Source organism: Pinus tabuliformis, chromosome 6, assembly GCF_031772625.1.
Source record: "Pinus tabuliformis cultivar Carrire ecotype Pingquan chromosome 6, CPIR1, whole genome shotgun sequence".
NCBI lineage: Eukaryota > Viridiplantae > Streptophyta > Pinopsida > Pinales > Pinaceae > Pinus > Pinus tabuliformis.
The window spans coordinates 1,902,513,757-1,902,530,472 of NC_142292.1; the positions used below are offsets into that span (position 1 = coordinate 1,902,513,757).

General features: G+C 40.4%; 1 protein-coding gene across 2 annotated transcripts; it reads right to left on the bottom strand.

Annotated features, from left to right (window-relative positions):
• Positions 1–7,154: 7,154 nt before the first annotated feature.
• LOC149266795 (putative galactinol--sucrose galactosyltransferase 2) lies at positions 7,155–16,401 on the bottom strand. 2 transcript variants are annotated; one of them, XM_089430917.1, is made up of 15 exons: positions 15,717–16,235; positions 14,246–14,487; positions 13,048–13,138; positions 12,730–12,778; positions 12,549–12,640; positions 12,003–12,092; positions 11,756–11,890; positions 11,231–11,635; positions 10,963–11,104; positions 10,793–10,860; positions 9,985–10,119; positions 9,644–9,858; positions 9,461–9,549; positions 7,796–8,123; positions 7,155–7,643 (listed from the first exon to the last, which is right to left on the bottom strand). In XM_089430917.1, exons 1-14 carry the CDS (start codon positions 16,136–16,138, stop codon positions 7,821–7,823), a joined length of 2,478 nt encoding a protein of 825 aa, XP_089287043.1. In that variant the 5' UTR covers positions 16,139–16,235; the 3' UTR covers positions 7,155–7,643; positions 7,796–7,820. The 2 variants fall into 2 exon arrangements, with proteins under 2 accessions (XP_089287043.1, XP_089287045.1); XM_089430919.1 differs by lacking the exons at positions 14,246–14,487; positions 15,717–16,235 and adding an exon at positions 16,259–16,401.
• Between the last annotated feature and the right edge of the window lie 315 nt (positions 16,402–16,716).

The window sequence follows — 16,716 nt, forward strand, 5'->3', positions numbered from 1 at the left end:
AAGTGCCTCGACAATCTGGGGGGTTTCGTCTTCATTGACAGATGGATCATCGTAGACCAGTGGCTTAGATGGATTAACAAAGAGTGAATGAACATCGTGATCGGATGATGAGGTGAAGAGATCACGACAACTAAGATCATAAAATGCAGGATGTTGGGAAACATTCTCATGATTCGATGAATCACACAGAGGGGTAGATGAGAAGCAAAAATGTTCATCCTCTGTGTTTCCGGAAAAGATAGATGAAAAATCAAGTGGATGTTCAAAGAATAACCGGTCCTCTCCATTGTCATATGACGGACTGACATCCGATGTGTCCTGTGAATGATCAACAATGGGCGCTTCCGTGGACGGAGATACACATGAAAAATCAGGGATGGCAGGATCACCAAGGAGGTCAAGAAAAAATGGAGGAGGTACGGACAGACATGGATGGTCTTCTGCTGCCGGTGGATGTTCAAGCTCCCAACCATTCTCTTCATGAATGTCAGGGCATATTGGTTGTGCAACACCAACTCCGTCGATAGATCGATCCTTGTTCAAAACAGGTGTAAAGCCTGGAATGAAAGAACACAAGGCAGTGTCATCCGGAGGATTATCCTAGTTCGAAGACGGAGGTTGAGGTACAAAATACGTGTGATGAGGGATGGGACTCACAACCAAGTCTGCGCAAAAATCGGAAGGAGCGATGTCGGGAGGATGTGATGGTTGAACAGATGTATGTGCATGCTCTCCCACATCACTCTGCGATGGTGGAGCTATTTGATGAGGGGACGAAGGTCAGTCACTTGTGACAGCGACCGTGTCCGTCTATGTTTGCACATTTCCATCACTGAAGTATGATGAGCGAGGTTTAAGCTTGAACTTCTTCTTGGGATTGACAAATTAGACAAGGCAGTATTTGAATCTTTCCATGAGATACTGAAATTTCATCTGACTTTTTGGGGCTTCAAACATGAATAGACGGAAGCACTCTGAAAACTCCATAGGTGATTCATGCAGGGCCTTCCATTGTTTTAATATCTTTTTATCAAACACTTCAGGATTAAAATGGTGGAAAACAGATCCGATTAGATCATTGAACTGCATGAATGAGTGCACGGAGTTATGAGGCAGTGTACCACACCATTGTGATGGGTGGTCGCAAAGTGTGTGTGTGAGCAGCGAACGGACCTCTATTTCATTAAAATCTTCCATGCCTTGCATGAGCGCATGGAAGTCATCGAAGTGCTCAGGCCAGGCCACTTCGCCTTCACCATCATATGTGAGTTGTGGCAAGTGATCCCATAACTCCCTCTCGACGTGAAAGATATGTCCGTTGGACAAACATTTCGGAGGGAAAACTATAACAAACTCCATGATATATGTGTGAAGATTCAAAACAGATGGTGAGGGCTCAGTTTGTCATCTAGCCCTCCTAACGCTAAAATGTTGACGGTGCTGGACCCACCAACATGTAAGGGGATCTCCCCGATAAGAAGTCCTAATTAGACATCAGACCGTTTGGTGTAGGAGTCCCAGTAGTGGGTCGTACGGTAATGCCTTGACCGTGATTTCGCACAGAGGCAAGTAAAATAACTTTGTTGGCAGCAAGGGTGTGACACCTGCAGCGAGCCAAGGAAGGTGCATGAGAGGTTCTAACACACGGGGGTGGAGATGAGTGCGCCCCTTGGAAACCTGTGATAGCACGTAGTTAAGAAGGGAACACACGAGCAAAGATGCATCACAACATGGAAGGCACGTTAGCGAGCAATCCAAAGTGATGGTTAAACCAACAACACGTTTCAGAAAGATTCATACATACATACACAGATAGCTATACATGAATGCGTAAGTAAACAGATACATATATCTTGGATTTAAGAGATCTGTGGTTTGTACTTTTCGAATCATTGACCGGAGAATCCACAGTATGAGTATTTTTGTACCAACGTTTCAAATCCCAAATGGGATCCATGATGATGGATCCAATTTGGGATTTGAAACGTTGGTACAAAAATACTCATACTGTGGATTCTCCAGTCAATGATTCGAAAAGATACATATATCATTTAGAGTAAACCAGATAGCATAGAATACAATACAACATATGCATGAAACGTGTTGGCTCTTATTATATTAAGAAGTGTAAGTTCTAGTCATACAATACATCCATGTCCAACCACTACTTCCGATAACGGAACGTTACAGCCACAATCGCCTGCTCCTCCAAAGAGATATACTAGCTTTGCGCAGTGGAGAAGCCAAGGCTCGTTACAATACTTTCCAAGCTCTCTCGAAGATAGTCTTATCGGAAGGTTGGTTGACCAAAAGCCTTTACAATGAGTTATGAGGTTTTATTTATAGCAAAGGGTGGGGTGACCCTTGACATTCCCCTTTGTGACAATTCATCTACCCTCATGACTCTTCATCTACTCTATGACTGTAACATCCAACTATCGACACTTGAACTTCCACTGGACAAGACGTTACATTGCAATGCGCATGTGCCCATCTGAGACAAAACGGCTTGAAGAAGCCATGCAAGACATGACTGAAACTCGGTCTGTTGTGGTGATACCACATCTTTGACATGCTTGTGATGGTGAAGGTGGTGAGCTGATGTCAAGCTTGGTCGTCCGTGATGGTGTACATGCGATCCATGGTGACATCTTTTTGAAGCGAACTCTTGCCTCCGTTGCATCTGGATGCATTGGTGTGGCTCCTCTATCCAACTCGTCTGCTAACATGCACATGGTTTTCTTGGGTGCGGCCGAACCGGAAACACACTGATGCATAGTGTTCGTGTTGATCTTCCAGTGGGTGCTGGTGGTCATGTGCATCAACTGTCAACTACATGTTCAACTCCAGTTTGATATGTTTATTGTCTTTGCCTCGGTGAGTGTGCCAAATGGGTTAGATCGCATGCATGCACACTATGACATGCATACTGTTGAATTCTCTTGCATGCGATCATCCGTATGTGCATGTTGTGCCCCCTGATGTGCCTGTTCTTGCTGCAACTCATTCTCTTGTTTATGCAACTCTTGTTCTTCCTTGAGTTGTTTCTTGAACACATGCAACTCCTTCTCTGTCCTGTTCTCTACCTTCGCATGATCTTCATGTCGCGCTGTCACCTGATAGCCTGAGTCTCCAAAGTTGCTTTCATCACAAGTGGATCTGCTTGAGCTTGCAACTTTGTTCCGCCTCTGTGTTGTCAACAACCTTCCTCTTGCGTTCGTTGCATCCGGTATGCTGCCTTCAGCTGTTGTTCATGGTGTTGCTTGCTGTGATGCTGTTGTCATCATATCTTGATGTCCTTGTCTACGAATAACTTGATGTCTTCGTGGGTCGGAAAGTCCATAGACACTTGATCGACTGCATCCCCAAGAGTACTTTGAACGGTGTCTTCGACTCTACTCTCCTGGAAACCATTGTACCTGTACTACTGAGAGGCAAATGAACACCTGCGATACCTAGAGAAATGGAAACACTCATGGCAAGAAATATGTCAGTCGAAAACCAAAATGAAATTAAGAATTGACTTGCAACATACCTGTGTGACTAATCATGAAGGTTGTGCAATTTCCGCCGGGAGGTCGGGAGACTGACTGCCAAGACTGCGCAAGGCACAGTCCGGGCTGTCAAGAGGCTGACTGGCTGTTGGAACTACGCAATGCACAGTCCAGCCTGGTTGCTGACTGCTGGAATTGTGCAATGCGTAATCTTAGCTAGCAATAGTTACAGGCTCAGTGACCGCATTACGCAATTTTCTAGGCCAACAGTCACTATCCCTCATAATTGCGCAATGCAAGACAGGAGGACAGTCACTGGGTAGAAATACGCATTTTCTGAGAGGAGGACAGAGCCTTCCCTCTCAGGATTGTGCAATGCTGTCTTGGTGAGGCAAAGTCCGGGCCAAGGCTGCCCAGAACCGCCGACAGGCGACTGAAAGCGAATGTGAATGTGAATGCATGGCGATACTGAGTGTAATCATAAGTGAATGATCGTGCATGCAAACAGTGGATGAAAGATTCAAAAAACGGAACAACGTGCATGTGGGTGAGGCAAGTCACCGAATCGGCGATCGTTCGTGAAAAACAGTTTCATCCATGCAACAGTAGTGAGATGTTAAAAAAAACTGAAACAGTGCTAGTACAAGCTAGTATGTATCAAAACGACAGCAAGCGCTCACTGAAATCAAGCAGACAACATTAAAAAAAAGCGAAAAACAAAAAGCGCCAAAAATGCAACATTAGACATGAAAGGCGGGCTTACCCCAAAACAGCTGAGCTGAATGTGCCGACGACTCCTAGATGCAATGTGGGATGTCAAAGCTGCAAGGTTGATGTGAGGAATGAGCTCTGCAGCATCCGGTTCATGAGTTTTGATAAAATTGAAGATGTGACGCACATGCCACAAATCTAGGAAGAGCGACACTTGGTGGGAGGTTTCTGAAATGATCTTTGCATGCAACCTCCAACTGCTAAAAGTAGATCCCTGAATCAAGGGATGCCTTTGCATGCTACCTTGGGAGAAGCAGCCCATGCATGCAAATCGGTTTTTCTCGGTCTCGGAGGGAACCAGTCAACTCAACTACACATGCAAGAGGCTACTCAACTGCTGGGAGAAAATGCGCATTTCTGGAAGGGAGTTGGGCTGGCTGCCCAGGAGATTTGCGCAATTTCTGGGTAGAGCAGCTCACTGATGCCCAAGAGATTTGAGCAATTCCTGGGCGGAGCAGCTAATTGTTGCCCAGGATTGCGCAATTCTTGGGCTGAGCAGCCCTGCTGGGAGGAATTGTGCAATTTTCTGGATGAAGCTTGACTGGCAGAATTGCGCAATTCTGGAGCCCAACAGGCTGCCAGACTGAATTGCGCAATTTTTGGAGGGAAGGCTGGTTGCCCTCCAAAATTGCGCAATTTCTTGAGGGAGTTGCTCAGCCTGCAGCTGGACCAAGTCCGGATAAACACTCTGTGAGGGGAATGCCTCAAGCTTTGATAGACGGACTGTCTTTCTGTAAGAAAATCACTGAAGCTTGTGTACTTGACAAGGAAAGACACGCTGTTGTGAAAGGTTGATAGGGAGGCTCCAAAACGAAACTAAGGAAAAATTTTGGAGGGTGGTTGTAGCCGCTACAACACAAGTGTACTCTTGAAGTGTAGTGCTCCACATGTGTGAGCCTACTTGTGTTATTATAGGTTTCTTATAAGCACATAGGCCTACATATGTATTATTAGTCTCCCTTACCTCTCATATATATAGATGAGAGAGAGAGTCCACTCACTCATTAGTCACTCATTCATTATTGTTCATTCTTGTGTAGAGATGTGATCAAGAGGAGCACACCTCTTCTCATATCTCTCTTGGATCTTCTTATGTACTTGATTTCTCTCTCTCACTTGGAGTTGCTAGGTTTTCTTGAGCTTGTTGAAGCATCTTGAAGACTTGGGTTAGGGTTTCATCCCTTGAAGATTTGGGGATTAGATTTTTGAGATAAAACCCTAAATTGTAATTGGTGAAGAGAAGAAGAAGAGGAGACATTTTGCCTTGGCGGACATGTAGTGTGATGCATGCTTGTTGGATCTCCTTGGTGTGAGCTAGGGTGTTCTTGGTTTTCCTAACTAGGATTTGGAGAGCTAAAGGATTGTACTAACCTTATGATAAGGCTATGATATGTACATGAAACTTCATCTTATAGACTTATACATAATAATGAAGCTTTTAACTGTCCAATACTTGTATAATTCGCAGATTTGGTTTTCAGCCATTTATATTCTTCATGGTTTGTAATTTCCAGCACTATATGTCTTATTAACTTGACATAAGTTAAGGGTGAATATGTTAAGTAGTTTAACATTATAATTAAAGAATATAAGAGTAGATTTACTGTTGTTTTTACAGCTATCTTAAGTGTTTTCAGTTCCGCTATTTGCATGATAGGATTTCCCTAGAGGGATGAAACATATTGGAACACAATGGTATCTTCTCCCTTGAATTTCCTAATGGATTGGGGTTGTTAAGAATTGAAATATAGCCCACTGCTACTGTTGTTTTATTTGTATTTCATACCTGCCTAAGGTTAGAAATTCACAGCTATAAGGTCTGGGAAACCGGTGAAATTTCTGTTTTGCATATTTCAGAAATTTCTACATCCCCACATTTCTGGATGGCATCCCTAGCAAATCCATTGGCATAAACTAGTGTGCCTCATCCAAGGAGACTCAAATTGAGCATTTGGTAGCATAGAACTAACCAAATTCCCAACAATATTTGCAAAAACCAGTTGAGCTAACCCCTTGGGTTGTTCAACACTTTCATTTGCTTTGTATCAGCTCTATTTAGTGTTTTTACACACATTATAAATAATATAAAATCAGTCCTCAAACAGCCATAGGGTCACTAATAAAATTGAGCCTTAATTTACTTGATGAACCTTGCCATCTTTTACTCCTAGTTTTCCCTGTTTTGAGTCTTGACCAGAAACCAGGTGCAACTCTATCTACCTAGCCTAATCATCCTAGCTTCTTTGGTATGGAGTTGCCTTGCTTCCTTGATGTTGTCCCTCATTCGTCTCCCACCCCTCTCCTAGGGTTAGTTGGCCTCCTAAGCCAGAACATAGTCTTCCAACTTGTTTTGTTTGATTTGGGTTTTACGTATTTCTTCCTTAGGTTGCCCAAGAATATATGCAGATATTTATGGATTAAGTTCCATTTGCAATTTGGAATTTATAGATAGTACATAACCATCGTACTGTTCTTTTACCACCCTACCCCATCCCCACCATGCTGTTGGTAGTTGGTCTTTGAGATAAACTGACCTAGTCTTATTTTGTAAAACCCTTGTATCGTTTTTATTGTCCATGTGCAGGTTAAACATTAATATTTTTCCATTTTGTTCATTGAAGAAGAGCTAGATGGAACTTGATCCTTGTAGTTTGACAGCAAAGTAAAGAATTCACAGGACATGTATTTCAAATTTCGTCTTAGCTACCCACACTAAGATTCTTGCAATAGTCAATAACCAAATCGGCTATTGTTTAGATCTAGTATGGTGATTAGCAAGACTAACTTATGTTATTGGATTCTCCATACCCTTATATCAGCTAAGAACGTCAATCGATAGGTAAATTATTCAAATTCAAAAGGAGGAAGAGATGGATGGCTTGAGAGACCTTGCAAGTTAACATTATATATTTCTAATAAAAGAATATTACACGATCATACATTCAGTAGTTGTTACAATAATATCATTATGTAATATACCAATGCCATTCTCCACCATATCTTTATGGTTTTGAAAAGGGAAATTAGATAGTCATATTGATGTGAAAGGAAATATTGAATAAGGGATATCTTGCAAGTAAGAAGGTGTCACAAGGATGACAATAAGAGGATGCATGGAACACACTGGCACTTCTATGCAATGTTAGTATTAGAGTGAAGGAACATGCTATCACATCAACCAACAGAGCTACCCAGTGCCCACAAATCCAACTTCAGGATAGGCAGACTTTTGATGCATCTGATACCTCATAGAGCACCGTCTGCTGTCCAGATCTCAAAATTCATTTCTGCTACCTTCTCACATTTGCGCATCTCAACTATGCAAATGCATTACATAACATGGCCAATTTCATGCTTTCCAATCACTTCAACAGTGTCCTGTGCATAATATTAAATTCATGTTATGCATTTGATAAGCCAACATAGCCAAAAAAAAATAGAAATGAAACAATCCAGAAAATGTCAAAAACTGACCCACAATGAAAATGCAGTTCCTTTTCTGTGTTTTCAAGCAGAGATCGATAAATTACCGGAAGGCTTTGTTCTTAATTGTACTTAAAGCTGTATGGTTAGGTTCCATAGCTGGCTTTCAATAGGTTTTGGCAACATAACAGTCAGAAGGCCAAGGGTGGAATCAAAGGAGAATTCCACAACTGAAGACCCCAGCAAGCATTTTGTAGGCCTTTTTGAAGAATAGGCACCAAATCTACCACATCCATGGACTCCGATATTCACTGTTGGAGTTGCTAGTCCTGCTTCTTCTTCTCTTGTATCATAGACTAATGTCTTAATAGCCCCTCCAGCATTGAACATGTCAATCAGACCTAGTGGAGCAAATGAAACATTTGTTGCCAGATTCTGCAAAAGGTTACAACGTTATGGTCAATCAACATATACAATGGAAATGGATGTAGATAGCTTGACGTCAAATTTCAAGATATGTAATGGAACTATTTACTTATGTAAGTTAGAAGGGTTGGTTATACATCTTGTCGCAACTAGTGTAGTGAAGACAGCAAGATTCTGACCTTTTAACCAATAGAAAGGTCATGATCATAAGTAAGGTCCTAAACGATGAATCCTTTGTTAGTTAAAAGAGTTGGGTTGGTCCTTTCATGCAGGCACTGAGGCAGTAATGCCCTCACAGATCTTACCTTCAACATCATCCTCTTCAGTTTAACGGGATAGTATATCCTTCTAATAAAGGTGAAATTGCTCTTGAAGGGTACTATAATCTTTGAGAGGGTTTCTATTATACTAAAGCTGATCTGGTAGTATCCATTATAGATTGGCAAGTACTACCATCAGAACCCAGTCCATGTAAATTATGCAGTTAGAATATTTACAAAGTTGCAGTCGAAGTCTTTTCTGTGTTGAAGTGTTAAGCTTACAGTTCGTTTATGTGAGTTAATAGTTCTGCAAGGCAACAAGGTTGAAGGTCTACGACAGGTGCTTGTGAGTTGCAAGTTCTGTAATGGGGTTTTATAAATATTGCAAGTGAGAGCTTTACTGATGGTTCAAATGGAAGTTTGTAAGGTGCCATAACTGAGCCTTGCAGACTGCAGCACACCCTCAGAGGGCAAGGTTGCAGCTATGGACATGGGAGCTTGCTTATGTGGTAGTGGAAGGCTGCAGTTATGGCATGTGGAAGGTCATGTAATAGCTGTAAGTTGCAGCATCACTTCTGTTAACCCTTTTGAATCCAAGAATTGTTCTATAACTGTCATGTAAATGTCCAAATATGTATTTTGTACATACTGTAAAGTTGGATAAGTCTTTGTACAGTTATGCCATGGTTAATTAAAAAATACAAAAACTGAGGAAGGTTATCCTTCCAAGAGATACTCTGTTCTTTGTGTGTTGTCATGAGGTTACGTTTTATTTTCTGCTGCAAACTTCTTCAATCCAAAGTGTTTTTTAAAATTTTGTCATCTCTTGACCAGCTAGTAGACAATTTATAGAGCCATCGTAGAGCGTGGATTTTTGTAGTTTATCAACATATTGTGCATGATTCCTGGGTTAACTGCATATAGTGTTTTCTTTCCTACATGTTTTGATTGATATCTTCAACCATCATTAGGGAGGTGAACCATCTCCTAAGGTTTTAATAGGGATTTCTCTACATCACTTGCCCTAAACTTGGGAATCTTACTTTCTATTGAAATTTTAGAGAAAATAGGTAAAGGTTCTCTAACCTTTATTGGTGTGATAGTGTAAAGCTCATACTCCAATACTTCAAGGGTCACAGAAAAAGCTGCGCTCTTTTGCAGAAGCATGAGTCCGCCTGAACACCAGTGAATTAGAAAAACTAAACAAGCGTAAATATTTGTATAATTTGGTCATGATGATTAGAAACTGTGTATGAAACATGATCATACCTTTATGACGATAAACTGCACACAAACCGTCCCAATCACCTATTGCTGCCTCGGCTAACAAATGCACATTTTGTGGATGAATGCTCGCTGAACATCTTTTCGGATTTTCATCATGACGCATATTTATCTTATCTTCCTGGCTCCAGGCAGATCCCTGGCAATTGAATACTCCCAGAACTCCACTATATTTGTTCATGTTCCATATCTTCAATAGGCTGCAACAAACCAGTTGCCAGAAATGGATTGCCATTAAAGCCACTAAATCTACATTCCTTATTCCATTCAACCATGAAGAAAGAGATGATAAAATTATTTCCCTCTGCAGAAATGAGCCCATCTACCTCTTCCCATCACGGTTGGGGTCGACAAACAAGCAATCCCAAGTAGGCCGACCAGGCAAGCGTGCCCGCAATATAGAACCATCCGGAAGAACAAGCTTTCTTAACAATTCAAAGTTGTGTTCACCAGGTTTGTCACTGTAGGATCAACAAGAATAATTTAGAATTTTGCATTTGCCTAAACTAGTTCCATAGCTAAAGTTCCCATGACTAATAAGGTAATTTTAGTGATAGTGCAGTAGGAAATTCAGTTGATGTGTGTTATCTGAGGTTACTTTAGTGCAAACAACTGGCAGCTATGCAAATCCACCACCAGAAGATTATTCCAATTTCCTTGGAATAGTCGCATGACTTGGACACAGGAAAGACTGAACTAAGCCATTGCAACCTTGCAAACTAAATTATCTAGCCTCAACATTTCTGTGGAAAATTCTCTTAAAATAAAACCTCTGAAATTGTTCGAGGGTTCTTCAGGATCAACACATCTGTTTCCGAATTGACGTTTCGGACCAGAACAATGCATCATGGCAACTGTTTCCGAATTGATGATTCAGACCAGACTAATGTATTCCATGATCAAGATTGATCCTGAAGAACCCTCAAACAGTTTCAGAACTGTTATTTCAAGAGAATTTTGAACATAGATGTTGAGCCTAGACAATTTATTTTGTGAGGTTGCAATGGCTTTGTTGAGTTAGTCCTAAACATCGATTTGAAAACAGACGCAATGATTCCGGAAGAACCGTCAAAGCTCACACAATGATATTCTTTGTAGAAGTCCGAAACTAGAAAGTTCTGAAATTATCTATACCTGACATAAACAGGGCAGCCACCAATAGCCCTGGCAGCGGCATGGTATTCTGCAGCGGGATGAAGACTCTGAAAACATTGTTATTAGTTGCAAGCAACAAAATAATTGGAAATATACAAAAGAGAGGGCATTGATTCCAAATTGATCAAGTCAATAATGAAGTGAGTTACATGGAACATGTCCCAATCAGGTTGCATGAACTCCCCAAGAAAGATGCTGTTGTATGACACTGAGGCAATGTGAATTACGTGAGACAGCGGATCCCTTGGGTAGAAATCATCTGAAGCTCTTACCACTGCTGTTTGCTTTGAACTGCAAATAATTAAAAGGATAAGGTCCTGTCTGAGAAAAATCCAAGGAGAAGTATATTTCATTTTTTCAAATGAAATAACAAACATTTTGGCCGATAAACAAGGACAAAAAGACCAGAATCATTACAAATAAAGAGCATCTGTGCCATGACTCATGCATGCTATGCACCCATTATCAGGGAAATTCCGAGCAATAGAGGCATCCAATGCCCGCTGATACTCTCTAGTTAGTGCCACTCTACCTCCAAAACCACTGCCAACAGTCTCAAGAACATTCTGAACATCCACTTTAACACCATCAATTCCAGATGCAGCCAGGTAGCTGTGTAACTCATCATAGAACTGGAACACGCTCTTTGGATTCATCAGCCCAAGTCCTTGAACAGAAAGACTATCTATTTCTGGCATATATGCCAAAGAGTCAGGTGTAGATGTAGGGTACTTCAATGTAGAATTGTAGTGATCCATTTCAGTTATTCCTGGCTTAACTCCTCCCCAGTAGCCTGTAATTGCGTGCCATACATACACATACCTGCAAAGACAAGGACACTTATCCGCTTCAGAATTATCATTGTTGTTTTGTTTCAATTGAACATTTTTGAACTATGACAATTTCTTCTAACAGCATTTTCCATAAGAGGCTGTGACTTACTTCAAATGGTACTTCTCTTTCGCTATTTGAACTATATGTTGAATGCCCTTGGCTGGATCTTCTGGCCTTTTGCCTTCTTCCACATCTATCTGAAATTTATTATTTTCTTTTATGTGATTTAAGCGGCCGAGGACCCTGAATAGCATAAGAAAATATGGAGTATTATGTTGTTATTCATCCATTCAGACTTATCTAAAAGAATGTTATTATCACTGTTCCAGAATTTGTGCTTCTAAAGTTCTCTTACAATTTATCAGTAACATTTTCTGGGTTTTCAACGGATTGCCAACCATCGTCAATGATCACAAATCCTGGCGGTGTGCCTCCATCTGAAAGGCTGAAGCATATAATCATGTGTTAGACTTAGAACCTTTCCCCACTTCCCACATTGCCTAGCAGCTAAAATTCCTTCAAAGCATTAATATGACTCTCCCTAGCCCCCCAAAACATGTTGAATTGCAGCCAACATGAAAAATCAAATACTTGGACAGAAATTTACATACTAGACCTTGCAGTCTTGCAGACAGACAGGGCAGTTAACATAATAAAAATAAAAAGAAGAAAGATAAATTAAAAAATGAAAAAAACTGACATGATAGTTTGGAATCTGGATACAGACTTATCTACAAGTACTAACAGCATATTGCTGTTTATCGAGCCTCCCTGTAAGTTGCCACAATGGGTTCATACCAGCAAGAAGAGTGTGATAATGGAGGGTCAAAACCAAGTTGCAAAATATCCTAAGAATTTTGAAGATAGACATTGCTTTAATAAAAGGTTCGAGGATGTTTACCTCTTCAAGCCTCTTTCTACACCTTCTGCAGAAACATCTTGGTAGAAGGCATCCCACGTGCACCATCCAAACCAATCAAGGATCCCTGGCATCTGTCAAATCAACATATCACATAGATGACATTCCCTAAAGAATCAACAAATGCTTATACGGATACAAGTGATTTATTCTACTTAGTCACCTTCTTCTTATCTCTGTGACAAAATATCTTCAAATGAAGCTCCACAGCCCTGCAGTATAAAACCCAGGGCACATGATACCAATACTTTTTTTTTTTAACAAAACAATAAAATGCTAGCCATTTCCTCAACACAATGGAATCTTTTGAAATTGTGCAGTTTCTACAGGCATTTCTCCTTGTGAACATTTACCAATTAGGAGATGATGCATTCTTTTTCATTAAATACAAAGTTTATAGTGCATTGGCTGACACGTTTTGGAAATTACCATGATACATTTATGTTTACTGTCTTAAAACTTGCATCGACATAAACCTTACCGGACAGCATCTGTGATGACACCGAATGGATCTGTTCCAGCCTTGATAAAGACTGAATGTGTGAAGGAAGATTCTGTAACAGCAGAGTCCCCTACAAGATGAACATTCAAGAATTAATGCACTATCAAAAATTGATAAAAGAGTAATGTAGCCCATGCCCATTCTAGCATGAAAATGTTATCAACATTCGCCACTGTTAATCTGACTAATAAAAAATGGGTGGATGCTCTGCTAAACAATGGAAGGACATTCTAAGAACGAGAGTCACCCATCTTCAAATTAAATTTGAAGAGTGTTTTGGCATGCTTCACTACGACTATTCAAGCTCAGGGTCAGTAAGTTCCTATTGGAGAAGGTATCCAATTGAAAAGTTTACTAAAATGCCAATATATGAATGCACAAAATATCAGAATCGCATTTTCCTTTAACAAAATAATAGAATCCCGGGATAAAATGACATGGAAAGGATCATTGTTGATTCTAATCAGGAAAAAAATTAAATACAAAAAGATCCACGCAAAGCACACCAAAGTGTCATCATGGGAGCACTACAGCCGAAGTCAAAATTTTAAAAATCACTACTACAAATATAGCAGACCCTCTCATCAGGGCATGCCAAGACATATTATGAGGTTTTACTGTTCTAACCCCTGCCCTGACCCTCTGCCACACTCCCAATGGTGAAATGATTCATAAGGAGGTGACCCAAACCTCCCAAAGCCATGGTGGAAATGGGAGTGTCTAATAAGCATGGAGTTATGTTTGGGAATGGAACTCGCCGACTGCCAAAGTAATACCTAATAAGCTTGGAATTATGTTTGATCCCTGAATTTTGCTAGCTCAAAATTCAAATAACTACCTAATAAACATGGAGTTATGCATAGGCCCCGTGCTTGGCCTGCTCAAATCTGAAAGACAGAATCAACACCTAATAAAACATAGAGTTGAGTATCAGCCCTGAGCTTCCTAGCTCAAAATCTGAATCAAGTCCTAATAAGAATAGCCGTAAATGCATTTGGGCCTGAGCTTAGCCAATTACGACTGAAACCGATACCCTCATAAGCATGGAGTTATGTTATCCTGCTCAAAATCAATGCGCTAGTTGAATAGCCAAATAGTTATGGAACAACTAACCTGAACTTATTACAAACGCTAAATATTTAAAGATTCTTTCCACTTTTCGACTGCAATTACATACCACTCTCCAAGCAGAGCTCCAACTCATCCTTTACATTTCCTTGCAGACATGCTCTGAATGGTCCCTCCAAAAGAGGCATGACAACAGTGTAAACCATGTCAGCAGCACTGGACCCACCAAGAAGAGGGGCACTCTCCAACAACAAGAATTGGGTCTCCGGAGGAATCTCTTTTCCAGAGTTGCCTGTTTTCTGAGCCATCCACCATATCTTGAAACGAAAACACGACAGGAACTGGACATTCCTACACACCATGAATTTGATCAAAATTTGAGAACTACAAACTATACAATAGATCATATCTAGCAAAATGGCGATGGTAATACGATAGCAGCAAGAGAAGTCAGATGCATTTTAAAATTCTATGGGAGTGGAGGTGGTCCATGACTCTCACTATGTGTACACCCATGTGTATAACGGTGCATTGGATATGCTCAGAAATGCACTTTGAATTTGAAAAGCTTGACAATGCATATCTACACTTCACACAAAAAAGGTCATAGGAATCCCTGACCAGTCAAAAGCTCAAGGTGTGTATCAGGCATGGGTTTAGATGTGTTTGAAGCTGGAGGATCATAATTCATATCTGGACTCCATACATCTTAAACATTGCAATTCAAAATCTGTGATCCCAAGTTTCACAACCTTAAGTTGCATATAAAGGTTTAGAAGGGTTTGACTCCTAAAGTTGTATGTTTACAGTGCACATAGATGGCATATCAAATATTGAGACCAGAGATACACAACATAGAGTTGCATATCATCAACGTGAATATCAGAGATTGGTTTAGATGGGTTTAAAGGTTGAGAATGCATGTATGAAGTTTACATTTCAGAGATTGAAACTAGAGATATGCAATCTAACGTTTTACACCCTCAACAGTGCAAATGAAACTTGGATTTAGTTGGATTAAAAGCTCGAGGATACATATTATGCAAAGGACATACCAAAAATATCATAACTCCGATATACACCATCTCTAGACATGGATTTAGTTGGATTTTTGAAGCTTGAGGTTGCTTATTACATAAATGACACATCACAAATTATGTAATCCTGATATATACAACCTCGAGCTTCACAACTTGAGGTGCATATCAGAGATGATTTAGATGTGTTTGAAGGGTTCATAGAAATAAAAATATTCACACTTGAAATATACAAGGCGGAGCTTAGCATTAAGGTGAGAACAAACCTGGGTTTAAATTGGTAAAGGTTAAATTATGAAGAGAAACCATGTGCTCTACAGTCAGGGCTTAGATTGGTGAATGCTAATTGCATTCAGAGAAGGGAACTGCTCTACAACTTTGGTGGAGGGAGATTTTTGTGGATATGCATCATGTGTAATCTCTTCAAAAAAGCTGATATAGACATATAACTTGTATGATATCTGTAATGTATCACACATAGGTATTTTATATTTCTGAGGTTAATAAATCCAAGATAAAGATGAATCTATGCTAACTACTTACTTAAGAGTTCCCAGGGAAACTATATGCCTACTGGCACTTTGTGGAAACGAAGCCCCTAAGAACAGACCTCCAGCCCCTCCATCCAGAGGTGAGGGAGGAGATTTAGTGGATATCACATTGTGGGGAATGTTGCAGAGAACGCTGCTGTCCCCAACAAAGAGTTCATCGCTGGCAATTCTCACTGTAGCGGGACGGGTAGAGGTGGTGGAAATACATCTGCACTTGGTTCTCGAGTACGCTGTCCTGATTGGTTTTACATAACAAAGCCGAACAGTAACAGGATTTAAAAAGCTGGGGAAGTATAATTTGGAGCCCAACGAATTCAGATGGGACGTCTTAATATTCATTCTCTCTCCTTTCCTCTGCTGCAACGCCGAGGCTGATGCAGTATTCGTGAAATGAGAATAAACTACGTAAGCCATTGTTGGAACCTATGAAGCCTATCAAACAAGAATTGCAACCTGCAATATATGAAAGAATTTGGCATAGAAGAGAGGATCGTGTGGACAATACATTCATCCCAATGGAGAAGATAATTTTACCTATATATGTTTGAACATGACCACACATTAATCAGGATAAGGTGGTTATTGCTCCCCACAGGTACTTTGAACTAGCTCTTCGTAACGTGTGGTAGCAGTGCAGCTACGCTGCTATAAGGCACCTCTTGTAAAATAAATTTCAGATTCCATTCATCTCGAAGAAGAAGATAATTCTACCTCGATATTTCTGAGGACGAACATAGATTAATCAGGATAAGGTGGTTATTGTTCTCCACAGGTATTGTGAAGTTTGAACTAGCTTTTGGTAATGTGTGTTAGCAGTAGCTCTGCTACAAGGCAACTCTGGTAAAATAAACTTTTGCAGAATTTAATCATTTTTGTGTAAGACAGATCTCAGGGGGTTTCCTGTCGCACGAACTAACATCATTTTTAATGATGATGGTTAACGTCGACTGAGACCAAATAATGATCTATCAGACCTAAAAAGACAAATTATT